The 20,736-nt window shown below is 41.0% G+C and overlaps 2 protein-coding genes across 10 annotated transcripts in view; both read right to left on the reverse strand.

Annotated features, from left to right (window-relative positions):
- The window catches only part of TBCE (tubulin folding cofactor E), a 53,158-nt gene extending 32,689 nt beyond the window's left edge, over positions 1–20,469 (reverse strand). The window contains exon 1 of the mRNA XM_074580079.1: positions 20,348–20,469. The gene's annotated coding sequence lies outside the window, so the exon portion shown is untranslated. The remainder of the gene's footprint in view (positions 1–20,347) is intronic.
- GGPS1 (geranylgeranyl diphosphate synthase 1) lies at positions 144–20,486 on the reverse strand. 9 transcript variants are annotated; one of them, XM_074580090.1, is made up of 5 exons: positions 15,048–15,140; positions 8,947–8,971; positions 5,565–5,635; positions 3,439–3,599; positions 196–3,040 (listed from the first exon to the last, which is right to left on the reverse strand). In XM_074580090.1, exon 5 carries the CDS (start codon positions 3,017–3,019, stop codon positions 2,279–2,281), a length of 741 nt encoding a protein of 246 aa, XP_074436191.1. In that variant the 5' UTR covers positions 3,020–3,040; positions 3,439–3,599; positions 5,565–5,635; positions 8,947–8,971; positions 15,048–15,140; the 3' UTR covers positions 196–2,278. The 9 variants fall into 9 exon arrangements, with proteins under 9 accessions (XP_074436186.1, XP_074436191.1, XP_074436193.1 ...); XM_074580085.1 differs by lacking the exons at positions 3,439–3,599; positions 8,947–8,971 and adding an exon at positions 20,348–20,486 and having other exon boundaries at positions 144–3,040; XM_074580092.1 differs by lacking the exons at positions 8,947–8,971; positions 15,048–15,140 and adding an exon at positions 20,348–20,486.
- Positions 20,487–20,736: the final 250 nt, after the last annotated feature.

The following is a 20,736-nucleotide window of genomic DNA, read 5'->3' on the forward strand; positions in this document are numbered from 1 at the left end:
GGTTTAAAGAGCCTGCAGCTGGAAAACTTCCAACGTACTTTCTCTTAAGTCAATGGAGGCACATTCTACAAGATATGGTATTAGAATAAATACTGGGGTAAGTCGCTAGAATGAACCAAATGTGATGACATAGCAGAAGTCTCGGATAGTAGAGAAGTTTTATACAAAAATAAGAAGAGTCACCTCATTAGGAAAGCTTGATTATGGAAAACTATTTAAATCCAGCAACTGAGACGACAAGAAATGGCACTAAGTGCACTTTGCATTATATATAATAGTTACAATATCCCAACAGGCACAAGGATATCTTTTTAAGTAAGACTAGGAGATTCTCCTGACAACAATAGTTTTCCCAGTTTTTCAACATCAGCTGCAACAGTGCTTAGAAACTCACAAGACGTGGCACAAAAGTGTTGTAATTTGCTGCAGACAGTATTTTCTCATAAAACATTAAAAACTTACAAGCTTAGTACTAAGCACTGCAAGTTATAAAGAAGGAATTACAATCCACTGTCATTAACATTAAAGAAAAGATACCTTTCACCAACTGTAAGCTATTCAGTCCTGGCAACCAAGTCCACTCAGTGAAAAGGCTATTATTCTGTGCCTAATCACAGAGCAGACAAAGATTCCTCTTCAGCATGAGGTAAAAGGGACAGGCTATCATCCATAACTCCATAATGTCTCTGAAGGAAAGCAGTCATCCTGAATTTTTTCATGCTTGATCACTTTCAGAAGAGTCTTAAGGCTGCCCAGGAAAGACATTACAGCAACCTTCTTCAGTTAGTTTTCTCCATGGGTTGAGACCCTGCTTTCCAGGGACAGTAAATTAACATGTTCATAAAACTATCCTTCAGCTGTTGGAAGCCAAGTACCTCTGGCCACTTCCTTTGAGAGTATGCTTGAGCTAACACCACCACCAATAGCACCAGTCCTATCTTTGATCCAAACCATTACTTCCCTACACCAAAGCAAAGCTTTATGTGTCTGTGAAGACCAACATAACTGAACCTGATTAAAGCCAGCCCAGACAAGATGACAGAAACATCTCTGCTTATGATTGTTTCACCTTTATACATAGATGAGTAGAGGGTTTTATCAATCAGCCCTCCCCCCTCAATCTAGCTCTCAGTTCCAGTTTTATTTCAGTACATCTGTGTACATAATTTTAAAGCGCTATTTAAGCAATTAACCAAACCATAGTGGTATTATAACTTGTAGAACAAGATGCTGTACTTTGTTTTAGCAAAAAGAAAATATTACAGAACTTGTCTCTCTGGAGATATCTACAACATGCCTCCAGATAGCAATTCAGAGCAGGAATGCAGTATGAATTATGAGTCAACTCCTGGAGAAGCCCCTCTCAATTATAAGCAGAGATTAAAGAGATCTGCATCAATTATGGTGTCCTGAAGTTACCTGGTATAAATCCCATTCCATTTCTAGTAGCAACTTACTATGTTGCTTTTTACAGCTACATGTATGAGCTCTCGTGCTTAGATTTAAGTCCCTGGCTACAAAATATTTGACAGTTTCAAAATCTAAAACCAGGCAACTAGAACTATTCACTGCAGAGCTGGCATCAGCAGCAAGTTTAGGCTTTGCTGATGTGATGGAATCTTTTCTCTAAAGTACTTAGAAATCTTTACAAAGCCACAATTTCACACTAAACATTATTCTTATTTGCATATAGAATACTATCTTTCGTAATTTGTATTCCCCTGGAAAATATTCCCAGCAGCTAGATGTGATATTCACTTCAGAACTCTGTACATTGATCCATCTGATCTTCCTAAGTCTAACTTAGAAATATCACGTTAACAGTTTTATGTGCATTGTGGTTGCAAGTATCTTTTGTTATTTAACACTGTACATTGATTTACTAGAGCATCATTTGAAAATGCACAACACACTCACATAAACCCAAGTTAATTTAACACAGAATTTCAGACAGAAACCTACAACAGCCTGGTTAAAGATGAGAGTTTTAAGCCTGAAATAATGATGATGATTGTGCAAAGATGACCACATTTAGATTCAAAACTTGTTTCAATTCTAGTACCTCTGCTTTAACAAAGTCACCTGTAAGCAGTTACAGTTAAGACTGTATAGATAATAGGGTATATATTTCAATACTCAGAGACAAATTGTTTTTAACAGTAAGTTCTGTAACATGGCTACACGAAGAAGTTTTAAGTGAGACTGATGACCACACCTTTCAGATAGTCTGGTTATTTCCCCATTTTAAAGTTTTAATACACCTCCAGGAGTTACATCTTTAATTTTCAGTTTCTTTGAACATTTTGCTCAGCTGTTCAACCAGTGCTACAAGCTCAGGGTTTCCCCCAAGTGATTCAATTTGTTTATAGGCTTCAGATTCAAGCTCTTTCAATGTATTCCGAGTGTACTCAAAGGAACCCACATTTTCAAGGTAATGTACACAGTATTTTTTTATATCTATGTTCTCTGTCCTTTGACGTAAAATGTTTTGCACCTGAGTACTTTCAGGTCTTGACCAAATTGCATGAATGGTTGGGAACGAGAACTTGCCCTCGGTTAAGTCTTCACAAAAACTCTTGTTTTCACTATATTCTTTGGAGTGCAAGTTGGCATAGTCATCTCTTATTTGGAAGAAGAGGCCAAGTGTGTTAAGAAGTGGCTTTAGGTCTTTTTTATAATTAGAGAACAGCTGCATGAGGCCTACAGCTAATCCAAAGAGACCACCTGTCTTTTGCAGTACCATAGCTTTATATTCAGCTTCTGTAGGACAGGTGTAAGTATCCCTCCAGTAAATATCCAAGCCTTGACCTTTATGGAGTTCCAGAAGTTGACGGGTAAAAACTTTAACAGCATCTGGATGATCAAGGGTTAAAACCTTCTCTAAACCAAGGAAATACACATAATTAGCACAGTTGATTACAGACGGAATTCCATAGATACTGTGTGCCACTGGAAAGCCTCGCCGTAGCTTTGAGTTATCTTCAATATCATCCACAAGCAGGCTTGCATTGTGCAACATCTCTGTCACTTCAATGATAACCTATTACAAGAAGAGAAAATTATTAAGTCTCCCATTGTAATTTCACCTCCAGATTTACAAGATCCTATTTAAAATAGGTAAGGTTTTAAAGAATTATATTTTCTATCACTAAGGTTCCCTTACAGACCACTTGCCTTTACTATTAATACAGATTTATGATTCTCTTCATCAGCCAATTCGCTGTAAGTCCTGGATTACATGGTCTGTCTTTTGTGTAAAGTTTTCAGATTCAAAGTGAACTTACTCCCTGAAATGTTTCCACTTGCATGCTCCTCTTCATTGTTGGTACAGTTCTAAAATATGCCATTGTCTAGGAGTCATGCAGTAACTATTATTAGAAACATGACGAAGAAAAAAAAAAGGCAACACAATGTTGTGACAAGTTCAGATTCACTAACCTGAGATCTCCCAAAGTCAGTTCTTGAGAGTGTCAGGTATCATCCATTAACGCATTTGTCTTGTAAACTCTGGTTTTGGTAAGTGGAGAGTTCATCTTTCTTTCCCCACACCTTGTGTAGTTATCTTCAGTACTGAGCTCTTAAAGGACAGACTATTCTCCCTGAAACATCATTTGGAAAATTCTTGGCAGAAAGGCAATAGCTACTACTTCTTTCTGGAGGCTTCCTACACACTTACTATTTGTTACTAGGTAGACCAATACCATACATCACCTGAGGTATGCAATAACTGTTCAGAACATCAAGCTTGGAGCTGACTACATTTGCGTAAAAGCAAACCTTAACAATTCCAAAGCAGGACAACTCAACAAGAAATGAAGTGTTTTAACACTATATACTGTGGTTTTTTATTGCACAGCTGCTATGCAAACAACCATATTCAGCATCTGCTTCAGTGGAAATAAATTTAAGCAGGTAAAACTGCATGCTGTATGAACTCACTGCAAAACATATCTGGTTAAGATATGATTTTAAAGCTAATGAACCAATTACACTCCCTAGCTACAAACACTGCACTCAGTCAACATTCACCAAAATAACTGCTTCTAAAAAAATACTAAGGCCACCACTAAATAGTGGCAAGTACCTAGTACATTCCTATTTGGTGGGTGCTATAGGAAAAAGAGGGACTTCGCCACAAGCATTTTCTCATGCAGCAAGCCACCTAGTGTTCAGTGACCATCCCAAACATTAAAACCCAAATCCCAGCAATCTAATAGTTTGCCCAAGATAAGACTGCAAGAACAACCTACTTAAGAAGCACTAATGACTCATCTGCCGGTTAGAAGTGAGTCCTACTTTGACCTGTGAAGGTACCTGTTGCCCATTGACTTTAAATCAGAGGACAGAGTACTTACTAAAAGCAACTTTGCATACCTATTTGTCTAGAGTATTCTTTTAAATCCATTGTGTCATTCTCAGTCTCACTACTATCAGGAAAGTTTCCCTGTATTCTGTGAGTTCCTTGGATAAGCCTATACTAGCATTTCTCTTGCTAATCTCTTTCATACCACAGTTTCATAAACTTCTGTAGCTTCTAGACATTTAAGGTTAATTGAAATAGTGCTTCATAACTCTGTGTTTGAATCAAGTCATCTTATGAACTTAAGAAAAGACAGTGTCAAAAATGCTTCAAAGTTGAAAGTAAGGACAAAAAAAAAATCAGACAGCAGAAGGGGTTTATTTTAGAAGACATCAGGAAGTAGTCTGGAGGAAGTGAAAAGACTGCTCTTCATAGTAAAAACTGGAGAACCAGTACAGAGTGTTATGGTTTCTTACAACCTAAACCTACCTAATCTGTGGCTGCTGTACTATCACTCCAACACATAGTACATGAGAGAAGATTGACCCCTACTGTGACAGTTGCTCAGCAAAAGGGCAAGAGGCAACAGTTACAATGCAGCATAAGAAATCCCAATTAGAGAGAATGGAAGAGTTTGTTAACATGGAAGGAGTTCAGGCACAGGATGATAGGCCCAGAGAGGCTGCAGTCTACATCCTCAGATGTTCAAAACTCAGCAAGGCCCCCAGAAACCTAAAGTAGCTACAAAGCAAGCCCTGCTTCTCATTAGGGAGTAAGGACTCTAGACTGCATGATAAGACTACTAGTTTTAGGTCCAGAACATGAAGTGGTTTATAAAGTTGATTTAAATACTGTGTTTGTCATTTTTGTATCAAAATCATAAGACTTTTTTATTCCAACCACTGTATTTGTATAGTTTACAAGGCAAATGTCTAGCTTCTTTCATAAGTCACTGAAAATTCAGTGTTACTAACTGAGTTATGTTAAGTAGGTAACAATGGTAACTGCTTTTCTACAACTTAAAAGGTTGAGCACACTTGGAAATAAGTAACTATTCTACAGAAGACAAGTTATAGAAGCAATTTCTTTAGTGTTATACCACAGTCAAAGCTTTGCACTAAAGTTGTTTTCCTGAAAGTTTACTTTAATATATTGAGAAACTAGTGTGTTTAAGATTTCTGATAATTTAGGCTATGTAAGAATCATCTCTCATCAGTCATCTTGGAAGAAAGGTAACAGCCCTCTAAAAATAATTAGCCAGTACCTGTATTTTGTCTTCTGGAACATTCAGCCAGTGATTAAAGGCCTGTGACAGTTTGGTTCTCACTTGCTTACCTACAATAAAAATATTATAGGCATTTATAGAAAAAAATAATCACATGAAGTTCATTATTAGGGACAACAGTTTCTCTTAACAACTATAGCTGATTTGAGTTGTGTAAGCAGGTAAGTGTGATCACCTGAAAGCAGAAAATATATCATAGTAAGTGTGTAGCTTGTTCCCTCATTGTACAAACATCACAATTGCCAGCAGCTTCAGTTTTAAACTTTTCACAGTAATATGCAAAGCACGTATTTACAGGTTTTGTATTTGGTTTTGGCAGTTTAGTTAGAAAGTGATCCTGAGTATGCCAGTAACATGCACAGATCAGTTTACTACCTCTGAAAATAAGCCCTAGTTTACCAAGCATGTTCATTTTTGTGTCTGTAACAGATTTAAGAAGTTTAAAATATGATGCATTATTAGTTGAAGATACGGATATTTGTTGAATATCTATTTCTCTCCATTTTTAGGTTTTTCTCCTGTAGTACTCTACACTCGCTATTGAAAATTTGTAAAACAGGAGAGTGACATTTGACATACTTACTAAATAACTCTAAACAAAAATCTGAACAGAATTTTCCAGGAATTCAGACATATATCTTATACCTGTGAAGTCTACCTATGAACAATAGGATTTGTTCTGTTTTGGCTAAATCTAGTTTGGTGGAGCCAAGTAGTCACCCTGTTTCACAGGGATGAAAGATAAGATCAAAAGTACAAGTTTAGTATTAAAATAAGCACTACTATTCAATCCAGATACATTTTACGTGAGAGCTAATTTTAATAAAAGTTAACCTACATGCATATAAATCGATGCCAGCTTGCTGTAATAAATTGCCAGAAGTCATGTACAAATATTTATTCAATGTCTACTGATGATCAATATGAAATAAAGTCACCTCCTACCCACACTGAGACAATGGTGCTCTGAACTTTGAGAAGCTCAGCTATGTATAAGAACTTTGAATAACTAAAAGACAGGTTTAGACAAACGACTCTGCATATGTAGCTCACATCAAAACAAGGCCTTTGGAAAAAGTTTTAAATAAACTTCAAAGCAGTGCAACCTAGACTGTGGGTTCCATATTACTCATCTCAAGATCTACTGAGACACATAACTTCATGATTCTGCAATTTAGTCCTCATGTTGATGATGCCACCTTGACCATAGCACTGAAGAAATTTCAACATTTGAGTCTCTCTCTAAGGCTTCTCTATTGCTGTGTGACCAGCACATAGAGAACAGAATAATAAAAGTGGGTAGATTCACTTGCAGTGATATACCCTGGAGAAATTGGACTGAGGATTTTTCCTCTTCTAATTAAGTCACCACCAGGTAAGCAATAGCTTTGTGGTTTGGGCTCTGTAGCAAAGTTGATAACCTTCCTCCCTGGCTCAATAGGCTTCAATTTTTCTCTCAGTTCTCAAAGATTTCCACTGCTTCCTGTCACCACACCATCTTTTGGTTTTCATTAGAAGACACTAACAAAAAGGCACTTCTTCCCTCTCCCCACCAACAACTTTGTCCTCTGGCTCTGTCCTGTGTGAAAGGGGACTTTCCCCTGGACATACGCTGTCATTGGCTTCCGTTCTCCATTTTTGTTTTCTGTGCTCAGTTTTAAACACTAATAGCTTTGTGCAGGAGGGAGGGAGGGATTGTTTTGTCCCTCAAACAGCAGAACAGATATTTTAAGCTCCCCATGCCAGGCCTGCTCTCTACCAGGAAAGTACATAGCTGGTTCTAAATTATTTTTTAAAAGCCTGCTTATTTAAAATCAATATTTTGCTGACTTAGAAGTTCATTATTTTAACACAGGCAACTAGAGCTCAAATTTAAATACAAAATTAGAGTAGTACCCAAGAGTTTAAGAAACTCTCACATTAACTAAGCACCACCACTAATTCAAGTTAGACCTGCTTTTGACAGCATCTCCTGCAAATTCTAAGGATTTGAAACACTTCAAACACTCAAGACTTCCCCCCTTTTCCCCATGTGGTTAGATCAGATTTTGGCCAGAATGATTCCTTGATCTGACTCACTACACACTTGTGACCACCAGTACTGTGCATGGGAGGGTCAAAATGCCCTGCATCAGAGGTTTAATAGTTTATTTTAAAATAGTTGCATGAGTTAACCGAGGAGAAAAGATTACTCAAAATTATTGAGAGTAACTGCTACAAACCTCTGCCAAACCGTATGGCTTGCCAGTTAAGTATTAATAAATATTTCAGTACCTCCATAAAGAACACTACTCAGAGATAATATCACATTAAGGAAGTGTACCTTATCTACAGCTGTTTATTCAGTTCTAAATTACATTGATACAGACAACACCTACCTTTTTTACATTAGGCAGCTAATTCTGGTTTTCTGAATGTTTCCTAGAAAGCGTGCTTTCAGAATGCTGGACATTCAGCAACAAGTGTTATTTCATCATGAGGAACATAACTATCAGCATACACCAAATGGATTATTAACGTGCACAATGGATTTAGCCACTTCAGTTCCTTAGTACAGGCAGCATTTGAATTGTTAGACTTGTCTACCTTGACTAGCAAGGCTGTCTAGACATTGACTATTCTAGGAAAAACCACTATCTGTATAGCGAAGCATTCACCTTTCCTTTTATAAGTACAAATTCGCTTGTGTGAGCCCCTTTAAAGGAACATTATTGTTACATAAATGCTATTTTATCTTGTTCTGAAGTCGATGCTACCCAGTCTATGTGATATTACAGCAATTTTCTGTATGTATGTTTTATGCTTACAGCCATGCTATGATGGCAAAAACCCAAACCCCTCTAATAATGGTCACAAAAGCCTACATGCAGAAGCCTGCATTCCTTGCCACACCTCCCCAAACTAGACAAGACAACAATCCAGGGACATTAGGACAAGATTAAAAACAGTAAAACTTAACACTGGCAGAATTACCCAATTTCTTCACTGCCACATGTCACTGCTCTATTATTCTAAGCAGGCTATGGTAAAACTGAAGAACAGAGGTCTAACTTTCAAAATCAGAAGCTCTACCTACTGTATAGAGCTATAATAATTGACATTACTGCACCAAGCTTTTATCAAAATTATGCTAAATACATTCCGTTTAATCTGCTTAAGATCCCAAATATTACCCAAATCAAAGAGCAACTACAGAAAGCTTTTCTCCTTAGTATTGCTGCATGGAAAAGGTGAGGAAGAAAAAAAGTATTTGGAACATAACAGATTGATGAAATTTCTTCTAGCAGGAAAAATGTAAAACCTTTATCCTTGAAACAAAGATCAAGTGAAAGATGTTGTATTGAGGACAATCCCTCCCCACCTCTTCAGACAGATGAGATGCTTCTCTAAAAAAAAAAAAGAGAAAAAAATTAGCCTGACGTATACACTCTATGTACACAATTGTTCTTGTGACAGGGTACAGACCCAAAACCTACACACCTCCAGCTCTGGACAGGCTCCTCATTAGTGTTTCTTCACTCTTGCTGTATTAAAGTGACCCAAAACTATGCCCTTAGGGCAGTACCCCACTTACAGTGAGGGTACATAAATGGGCTAGAACAGCACGGGGAAAAAGCAAAGGGACTATTAACCTAGCCCTCATTACAGCCTCACTGAGCTGATCAACTCATTACCCCAGCACAAAACTGTCTGCTTTTTGCTAGGTTAGCTTTCTGCCTGCTTTACATACTGAGTCAGCTTATGAAGTGGGTCTGCCAGAGTTATTACAGGGTAAGGAGCAGATGCTGAGAGCCAGGGAAAGGGGGCACTGCCCTTCTGAAGGAAGCAAGCTCCAATATTACCTCAGCTATACCGTACACTTTCATGTTTAGCTCTGTCTTTTGATGGATTAGTGTTAAATACATAAATTCCCCAAGCAGACCTCCCCACACAGCTACAAGAACACTATAGCCAGCATACGCAGCAGGAAACCAGGCAAAGACAGCAGGCCTACACACTCTGAAACCTCGGCAGCCACTTGTGACAGATCAAGGTCACTGTAGAATTGTCTAGCTTAACTCCTCTGTTCAAGATAGGGTTAACTAGTCTGTAGTTGTGATCCTAATTTTTGCCTTGTTTATTCTTCTCAGGATCCCGAATGCCACCATCCCATGGTCACTGCAGCCAAGGTTGTCCCCAGTCTTCATGTCCTAACCAATTCTTCCTTGTTTCTAAGCATGAGGTCCAGCAAAATGCCTTCCTTCATCAGCTCCTTGATTATCTGTGTTAGCAAGCGATCATCAGTGCATCCCAGAAAACTCCTGGATTGCCTGTGCCCTGCTATGTTGCTGCTTCTACCAGATACTGAAGTAGCTGGAATCTCTCATGAGGACCAGGGCCTATAAATATGAGGGAGGCATCTTCCGGTTGCCTTAAGGCCTCATCTACTTCAGCCTGCTCAGGCAGTCTGTAGCAAAGACCCACTATAGTGTCACCCCTATTGATCTGCCCTCTAATCTTAACCCATAAGATCTCAACAGGCTTATCACCTGACTGAAGGCAGAGCTCCATGCAGTTCTTCTGCTCTTTCACATAAAAGCCAACACACTCCTTGCTATCCCAGACTGCCTCCCCAGGCAGTCCATATCAACCCATTGCAGCCCTCTAGCTATGCAAGCTATCCCACATCAGATATCCCAATAAAACTGCAGCTTTGTAACTGCACACAGACCTCTAACTCCTCCCATTTACTCCCCATACTGTATGCATTTGTGTAGAGGCACTTCAGAGGTGCAACCAGTCCTGCGGATTTCCCAGAAAAACTGAGAGCTTCCCCCATCATATTGTCCTGTTCATACTTTCCTATTTGAGTGCATACACCCAGGATGGGCTGCCTTCAGCTCCGCTCTGTTGATTACAGCTGTCTCTTGTCCACATCAGCCTACACCCTTCGTTTGCACGTTCACCATTTCCTTACTCAACTGTGGGGTAGTCATTCTCCTCTATTGTAATTTCTAGTTTAATTCCCTTCTCACCTTCTGTTGGCAGAGACACTTCTGCCCTGACCTGGGTAGGTGGATGCTATCTCCTCCTCATAGTCCTTGATCTACAGAGGGAGTCCCACAGTCATAAAACTCAAATTTCTGCTATCAGTACCAGCTGTGCAACTAACTAGCTGTCAACATGTAGGATCTGTCTGTTCCTCTCGATGGAGAGGGGAAGGGGGTTTAAGATCATGGAGAAAAGCTACCTGGCTTCCTATGCCATTGGCCTTTATTCCAAACACCACATAGTCACACTTGATAAACTCCAGGCAACCCCTTGCTCTATCTACTAGTGCTTAAGTGGAAGAGCTGCAGGGTTAAGTAGTCTGAGGGTGAAACACACCTTGGCAGTCCTGCCATAATATCCCTGATCAGAACTACACAGAAGTAGTAAACCTCCCTAAGACAGAAGCTCAGATGGACGCCCCTGTCTCCTGCAGGAGTCACTGTCCCCACTACTGTCTGCAGGTGCTAGCTTGCTAACTCATTTAGCAATTGCACATGAATCCTTCTCCTGTTGCCAGAAGCCACCAACTCCCAGCCCTCGCTGTTGTGAGGGTATCCACTTCCCAATCTGATATGCACAGACTGTTCATGCCTCTCCTTCAATATACTTGGGGGTTTCAGGCTCTTGAACCTGTAGGGTTCTTCCTCTTTTTGTTATTTCTGATGCTGTGCAGTCTGCTGTCCCCCTTCCCTTCCACTGCTCCTTTGCTTGGTGGCACACATTTTGCACAACTGCACACCTTTTAGGGGCAGGGACATCACTTTCTTCCGGACCAGTGAGGGCCCAGGCATCCCTGCAGCTCAGAGCCTGGAGAGCTACAGCTTCTCTCAGGAACTTGGCCCAAGTTGAGGCCTCTGATGTGCCAGGTGTAGCTGTGCCAGCGGTAGGGATCATGCTCTGTGATGCTTAACTCCTTCACCAAGCTGGTCATATTCAACAGCCCAGCAGAAAAAGCTGATGAACAAAAGCCAGTCTTGATTGCTTAGCTTGCTAAACAAGCCCAGCAAAGACTGCAGCCAAGACCAGCGCAATGCACATGAAAGGAAAGATGCAGAGTCATGAATGGGATCAGAATCTACCTCTTTCAATAGCAAGCTGTTAACCACATCAGTTTTACTGCAACTGAAACTCCATGTACTCCTTAGTGCTGCAAAAACAGCTACTGCTGTTAACTAAGTCACTCAGAGATAAAAGATTCATCTGTCTGGAACAGGTCATTTTTGAGACAAACCACACTGGAATTTGTGAAAGTTAATCCTGTTCATTACACTTTGTTCATGAGACTAAAGGACAGAATACTAGATTACGCAGAACACCACTATAAACAAGGATGGCAATATTATTCTACAATGAGATTTTACAAGAAAAGTTACTGCTTCAGAATGTATGTTCTCCCAAGCACTATATTCTGCTAATGAAGGAATAAGGATTAATTACCATACTAGCAGTTAAAATAGCAACATAGTAAAAACCCATAAGTCTAGTTGTTTCTCTATCCTAGTGCTGTTAAAGAAATAGACAAGCATATTTTAAGTATCACCCCCAAACTGTTACCATTCAAAGTCCTATTTCATTAATGGGAAGCAGAATAATCAGCTTCTTGTATTGAGGGATTAATCCTCAGCAGTTATAAAAAAACGTGTGTTCTTGCAGTATAGACATTAGCAGATACTTTTTTTTTTAAACAACCTTAATATTGTTACACAATCTCCTTTTATGTAAACAAAGTTTGATATGTATCTAAATGCATTCAAGTTCTCATAGGTTACTAAATCGTTTGGAGAGTTTGTTTTTAAACTAGTCTTAAAAGTTAAGCAATTGGACTATAGCAGAGCCATGAATGTACATATTTGACAAGCAGCCAAGCTTTCTGCAAAAGCCCCTCAGAACTCAAGATGATCCAACACAGGAACAACTCCTTGTCCCCACCCTTGCACCAGCTTACTAACAAGACAAGAGAAGATTAATCAGGCAAGTTTTTAACAGGTGAGGTGATCAATACTACCTAATCATTTGGTTAGCAAGCTGAGAACTGGCACAAGTTAACTAGCAGGAGAATACTGCCAGAAGCTAAAGAGGATGGAATGAAACTGCCTCTTTCAGCAAGAGCTTTTTAGATTAGCTCAGGGTGGAGCCCAAATGAGATGCCTAATTGTGAAGGGCTAGCACGCACCCAATTTTTTCCACTCACCAAGCATTGGTGCTCATACTGGTTCCAAGGTTCACACAAGTAACCACCACCTACTGATCTATACTTGAATAGCTGACTTTGGGGAAAGCCACAGCATTTCAAAAACAGTAAACATCCAGCTATATGATTGTGAACTCTCACTGCTTCACCTGTTACTTCTACCTGCCTAGTTTAAGAGAAGTCTGTCCTTTTGAATCATGCCACCATTTCTGCATAGAGAGAAGTGTATCTTGTCTCTCACCTGCTCCAAAAATTAAACTAAATTCACAAGAGATCAACATGTTAAAGTGGACAATCAGATTTATGATACTTTAGCAGGATAAGATACAAAATGCTTTCACTGTCAGTAAGTATAACATTATATAAGCCATCAGCATAGACTGATCAGGGTTGATCTCACTCACAAGAAAGTATAGGAAGTCAAGGTGGGAAGGTTAAGTATATATCCTAGCTGCATCATTTAAAGTGAAAGCTAACTGAAGAGCTATTAGTCAAGCACTTTTGCCTATGGAAGATTTTTTGTGGCACTTTTTGTCTGTTGTATATTTCCTACTAGGAAGCTGAGCTTTTTTTGCTGGTATCTACAATACCTTAAAAAATAATCAGCAGCTAAAGATGCAAAGGTGTTACAATATACCTTGGTTATGTGAGATAATATAACCAAACAAAAAGCACACTTAAAGATGGTCTTAGAGGAAAGTAAATTTCTTCAAGACCAGCTCTTAGAAAGATCTCTGTAACATTGTAGACTCATTTTCAAGGTAGTTCTCTAACAAAAATCAACACCCAGCTCAGCATGCCCAAGTGGAATATACCGTGAGGAAATGGGAAATGAGCTTTCTGGCATTAAAAAGGCATGTTACTGCCAAATTCTTTCCTTTTCTTATTTTTCAACTCAAGTAGTGCTAACTGCCAAGCCAAATGAAATCATTTATGTAGACAAGACAATCCTGGATATTTGTAGAGATTAATAATGAAATTCATTATATACAGGTATAATGAATTAGGACCCACAGGATTCACCCTGCTGATATACAGGTCTTTTTGCAGATGTGCAAAAGCCACTTACTACTGTGCCTATGATTCATTATGCTACTTGGCTAGACAGGTCTTCTACCCCAAGTCAGATATAATTTTGGTCAGGATTATTTTCCTTAATCTTTACCATATTTTGTATCTTCCTTTACTCCACCAGTATGCAATATAAAATGGACAGAAGGCAATCCTGCAACAGTCCCAGTGACAAAGTAGTTTCCCACCACTATTTTTACGAAGTTAGTTACATTGATAGCTTGTACCATCCTCCTTTCACTTTAGGTGTACAAGCAAAAGCCACAGCAAACAATCTGATTGTTTAGTCAAAGAGGCTTTGAAAGTCATATCCATACAGTAGTACTATTCTATCAAACTGCCTCCTGAATTCTGCTAAAACAGGTACTGTTCAAGACTGAAAACTTCATCTGAATGTGTTTCTAGTGACCTGATACCACACAAGGACTGGCTGATCCTCTGAAAAGTGAGGCAATCCAGGGACAGCCAATATTTGCCATAAGAACACCTGGTTCTACACATATCAGGAAGAAGTTACACAAAAGAAACAGGCTATTTAAAAAACCCCAACAAATCACAACCCGCTAAGTCTACTACAGCAAGCAGATAAAGAAAAAAACACATTGTCAACCCTGAGTTTAAGAATGGGATCAAGTCATAGCAGAATTACTTACCTAATTATTCATGTTTTATGTAAAAGTCATGAGTTAATGTAACTTTCTATAAAAAGATAATCAGGAAAGAACAGAGCATAGGTATTACCTTAAGTGCATTGGGTCTGGCTGTTTCATTCATGTGTTAATACACATGATGCAGTTGTGCCAGATGTGGGGAGGGTGGCAAGAGGAGGAAGGCAAGGGAAAGAAGTTAAATAATACACAAAACCCCACAAAAACTTTGTTACTTGCCCTTATCAGTTTTAAAGAGCAGCAAGTCAGCTACTCTGAGTGGAGAGCAGAGTAACTGAAATACTACTTGCACTGCAACAGACTCAGTTTTTGTACCAGTCTCACCAAAAAGGTGGTTCTACAACAGGAAGAAAAGAACAAATATTGAAAAATGTTACCTTTAATCACTCTTAAATCCACAAATCAAGAATGGATAAGCTTCTTTTCTTACACTTCCTGAGACAAAAGCTGCTATAAAACCAATTTTGATATTTAAAAATACCACATTACAAAGAAACTTGCCTGGTAGTTGAAGTAAATACTGGTATGGCTCTAGGATTCTTTTAGATGTTTCATCCATCCCATCCATTTCTTTATTTCATAAGAGGTAGTTCACTGTTAAAGAAAGTGTTATTGACACTATTTAGATCAAAAATTAGGGAAGTAAAAAAACAGATGGACACAATTAATAAAAAGTCAAGGTTAGGTGCGAATACTCCAATTTTGAACATGACACCTTCAGTTAATACTACCTTCACTACATAAAAAAGTTTTCCATATGTCATTTAGAAAAGAAACAGCCATGTGTTAAACGGTCTCTTTAGTTATTCATTAGTAGTTTAAGCCAACTCCTAGACTTTGCTCTGATTTGATATGTATTAGAGGACTTAGACGATAGAGAAGTATTTAAAACATCAACATTCACAACAATGAAGCTCCACTGTAAGTCTTTAGAGAAGACACTCAAGCCCATACAAAACCTTGTATGACTGATCTGATTAGACCTCCCTAAATGCTTTCCCTATACAAAAGCAGAGATGCCCAAGAGCAGAAAAATATACCTTACACCAAGGCAATCTAAACAAGTTGAACACCAGCTTCAGCCTTCTGATTGAATTCTTCAGTCCCCTGTTTAAGCATACAGACATCTTTGCACACTTTCCCATATACTATATGCATCACAGACTCTTACAAGAAATCTTTTAGGATCCATTCCCTACATAGCTCAACAATTTTCTATTGATTATGTTTCAGTTTACATACCTTTGGTCATCTGTATCCACATTTTTTTTCAGACTGTTTTCTATAACGGATTTTCTGTCCTTTCACCTCTAGCCTTCCTTACTGCACTGCAGACACCGCAGCTCAAAACAATTCTTCTAATGTCATTTTAAGACAGGAACTGCAGCAGTAGCATAAAGTCTCATTCTACTTCAGCATCATTTCTCAGCTATTTAGCTAGCATCCTGGAAATGGTGTACTTCTTGCACCTGGAGCAACTGAATAGTTATCCATAAAAACGACTATTTTAAAGTGGTATTTATAAGTATGGAGTGATGCATTTTTAACATGTGTACAGTAAGAGGAGTGGTTAACACGAGTGGAAAAAACTATGTTCCACACTTGCTCAAAATAATCCAGCAATACTTTCACAACAAAACCTCAAAAGATCAGCATTAAGATCACTGCTTCCTCTTAAGCTATCTGGACAAACTGGTATTCCTCAATACTCACGACCTTTCCCTTTCAGTACAGCTCAATCAGTTCCTGTCTACTCCCATTCCCAGCCTGAAAACCCATGAGGATTTGTAGCAGTCCAAACTTGGGACCTGATCTGTATTAATAACTTTTCCAACCTTAGGCTTGGATCAGTTCCTTTATTTGCTTCACTGCATATGTTGATCAAATGTATCAGCACTTCAGGGGCAAGAAAGGCTATTTAAGCAAACACAGCTGCCAACAAAACACTTGTAAGACTGCACCTTTTGGGAAAGCTTTGCATAGTTTCTTAGCAGTAATGCCACAATAAGCAGTACAGCATTTCCATCCTATCCCATGGTGTGCCAGCTAGCAGTCAGGCTGCACAGTAATCTAAATCATATTTGACACCCTCAGTTTCCTATTTTGTTTTCAGCTTGTTGGTATAACTGAAGGGATAGGAACTGCTTTTAAGCCAGCACTGACACAGAGTCAGCTGTCAAACTGCACCCTTACATATCAAGGATAACTCTCAAAGGACTTTAGTGAGGAAGTGAAATCAAGAAGATTATCACAGTCCACCCCCAGATGTTTTAAGCAGAAAGAAGCTGGTAGAGATGGATGTAAGGAGACACTATCAATTTGACAACTCTCCTGCAACTACTATTTGTCAAAAAGCCACACAGATGGTTTAGAATTGAAAGTGCCTAGCTATCCAACAGAGCTGGGAAAAGTTAGGGTTGGAATTGATTCTCTGTAAAAGTTTCTGCTTAAAAGTAGATCTTAAAGTTTCTCCTCTTCCCTCAGGGAATTAGTATCTTACAGACAGGCAAGAAATCTCCTAAGATAATATTCAGAATCCCCAACTAACTTGAAATTTGCTAGTATTATACAGTACCAAACTAAATATTTGCATCTTTTGGCACAAAACTAGTAAGATTCCACCTGAAATGCTGCTTATCAGCAAAAAATTAGTCAGGCACTTCCACAAGTGCCAAGATTTTATTTTTTTTTTAAATAAAAGAGGCAAAAAAGCTCTAAGAGACAAAGAAGATATGGTAACTTATCTTAAACCACTATAGTTCAACTTTTCTAGACTGCCATGCTACCTTTAAATGAAGTGATAAGTAATCTGCGCTAAGGAAAAAAGACACAGTCTGATTATTCATCAGACAGATACATACCTAATACACCCACTGAAACAAGAACAGCAGCAGAACATCCCCCAAGCTTATACAAAGACAGGGCACTTCATAAAGAAATATGTAAAGGAAGATGCTTACAAATGCCTGTAAGCAAGAATACCACAATAAGAGACTTGTAATATTATTGCTGTTTCCACAAAGTTAAACATGACCAGCAGAAGTAGGGAGGTGATTGTCCCCCTGTACTCAGCACTGGTGAGGCCACACCTTGAGTATTGTGACCAGTTTTGGGCACCTCAATAGGAGAGAGAGATATTGAGGTGCTGGAGCGAGTGCAGAGGAGGGCAACGAAGCTGGTGAAGGGCCTGGAGAATAAATCTTATGAGGAGCGACTGAAGAAGCTGGGACTGTTTAGTTTGAGGAAGAGGCAGCTGAGGGGAGACCTCATCACTCTCTACAGCTGCTTGAAAGGACATTGTAGAGAGGTTGGTGCTGGTCTCTTCTCCCAGGTAATTAGTGATAGAACAAGAGGGAATGGGTTCAAGCTGCAGCAGGGTAGGTTTAGGCTGGGCATTAGGAAAAAAGAGAAAGAGTGGTCAGACACTGGAATAGGCTGCCCAGGGAGGTGGTGGAGTCACCATCCCTGAATGTGTTTAAGAGTTGTTTAGGTGTGGTGTCAGGGGATATGGTGTAAGGGAGAACTTTGTAGAGTGGAGCTGATGGTTGGACTCGATGATCCCAAGGGTCTTTTCCAACCTAAATGATTCTATGATTCTAAAGTTATCATATTTGACACAATTGGGAAATGCTTGATGTTAAGGGTTTCCTTCCTAGGCAACTGACCAATTTACTACGGAAGTTACACTGCTGCAGAAAGTCTTCTCAATGAAGACACTTAGAGACAAGATCTCAGTCAGCACCTCCTAGTAGAAAGTAAAATTGCCAGGAGTTAAACAATAAATGAACATGAATACAAAGTCTTTTCTTAGTGAAAGTGCAAAAACTGACTGCATGTATACTTATTCAAAAGATTAAGGAAGTTAAGGTCATTTTACTTTTTAAATCGGTTTCCTTTTAAACCAGTACACAGACTTGCTGCATTTCAATTCATGAATGACTAAGTTATTTTTCCAGTTATTTCTCAGTATCCCCACATAAGCCTATAGAGCAGGTGTTATGGGCACAGGCCATGCAATCTCAACAGAGACCTCACAGAACTGCCTCTTGGACTGCAACAAACCTTACCTCTAATGATCTCCTTGAAAACACACAAGACACTCAAATAAGATGGCGACATGTGCTTCCATAAGTTAGAACTACACTCAAACTATACTTGAAGCTGTGATCTGCGTCTAGGAGCTTTCTAGAGAAGATGCAAGTAATATTAATTCTAACTCACATGTTAAGAAAAGTCTTCACTTTGAAACTTTGTAAAACAGCTCCTTGCCCCATCCCTTCCATCCCATTCTACAGAATATTCTCCCCCTCCTCCAAATGACCTAATATGGTCACTGAAATAAGTCCAGGTTAAATACATAGACAGTATTTTTAAAAGCATCATCATCTCAGTGTTTCCAATCACAGTACAGTTACATGGAAAATAAGAGAGAAGCACCAAAGGAGCAGAGAGCTGTGGAGCAAAAGGAACCATCCAGAAAGTTCTTAGACCTGCTCCATCACAGAACTTAGTGCACCAAGACACTGGTTTCATTGTAACCAATAAAAAAAAAAAGAAGCCTCAAACAGGGAGATGTAGGAGTTAGGAGGTCTGTTTCAGAAGGAACACACAGAAACTGTAGTGAATGTGTATTGTTTCAAAGAGGCTATCAAGGCTCTTAACCCAAATGTAATTGAGACAGGATGCTTCTCACCCTAGTCCGCATTCTCATTCTAATTAGCAGAGTCCTCTTTACAACCCCTCTTAGGCTGATACCGAACAAAGCCTTGTGTTCGACTTAAGGGTAGGCAGCTCCCCACAGGTGGGAGGATAGACACACACCTTGCCTCCAGAGGCGGCTAAGCAAACAAGCACCTTTCCACAGCTGCAACTTCAACGCTAACGCCACAACAGCAAGAACGCACTGTTGCTGGAATCGTGCTTCGATTTTAGTAGGATTTCCAGATATAATGGAACACGAACGCCTCAGAAGCCGGACACCACCTGGGCTGTCAAAGCCCTCGCTCGGTGCTGTGACGGCGCAGGGACAGGAAGGGGTTTTGAGCTGCGGGCTCACCCAAAGACAGAAAACGAGTCGGCAGAAGCCGCGACTACTTCTGAATCGCGTCTCAGGCTAAAATTCACATTTCACAGAGAACACGGAGCCGTTACCCAGCTTACCGATGCCTAACCCCCGCCCAAAGCATCACAGTCAAACCAAAAGAAATACAGCTTGTTTTTCGGAGTTCACTGTAAGAGATGTAAAGGCGAGGGGAGGCGGCAGAGCCTCTCTGGCGGCTGCCACAGCGCAAAGGCAAGCGGCCCAGCCTCGCCAGCGCCATCTTAGATAAAGCGAGACCGAGCGCCGAGGACTCCTCGCTCCCCCTACCCGCCGTCCACCCCCATTTTCTGATCGGCGCTGACGGCAGCCGGGCTCAGCCGCCGGGGAGCGAAGCGCCGCCCGCCCGCCGAAGCCCCGGCCCCCGAGAGCGTTCAGTCAGCCCGCCCGCCCCGCCGACAGCGCCGCCGCCCGCCCGGCGCCGCCCTGCGCTAACGGCGGCCGCCGGCTCCGGCCCCGCTTCCCCTCAGCCCCTTCCCGGCCCCCTTCCGGGCCGCCCGCCAGCCCCTCCTGGGCGGGGCGGCGGCGGCGCCCGCTACCCCCACCCGCCACCCGACCCAGCGCGGAGGGAAAGGGCCGAGTCCTTCGGGAAGCACGCCCCACTCCCCCGCCGGACCCCACCAGCAACGGCCGGATAACGGGCAGGCGGCACGGTGCAGCCCCGCGCCCTGGGCCTTAGAGCGGACGGGCGGCCATCGCTCACCTCGCCTCGCCGCCACCACCTCCAGCCGGAGCCGCGCCCCGCGCTCTCCCAAGCAGTCTCCGCTCCCGGAGTGGCGGCAGCAGCAACGGCAGCGCTCGTAGCACCACCCCCTTCCGCTCTGCCGGGCGCCACCTTCCCCTCTTGGGGGAAAATGCGCCACCAGCGCCCCAGCGCGCAGGCGCCAGCACCGCCCCCTCCGCTCATTAGCATTCAGCGAGGGCCCCGGCCCCCGGCAGTTGCTGTGCGCGGTGCACTCTGGGAGATGTAGTCCATCCCCCCGCGAGGAGCCGCTTCTGGAGGCGGGAGCAGCGGCGAGCGAGAACTGCGTCACCCATGAGCACCCCCGGAGCCCAGCCTCAGTTTCCATAGAAGTGGAGAAAAATGATGTC

The sequence above is a fragment of the Larus michahellis genome, chromosome 3 (genome assembly GCF_964199755.1).
Source record: "Larus michahellis chromosome 3, bLarMic1.1, whole genome shotgun sequence".
Lineage (NCBI taxonomy): Eukaryota > Metazoa > Chordata > Aves > Charadriiformes > Laridae > Larus > Larus michahellis.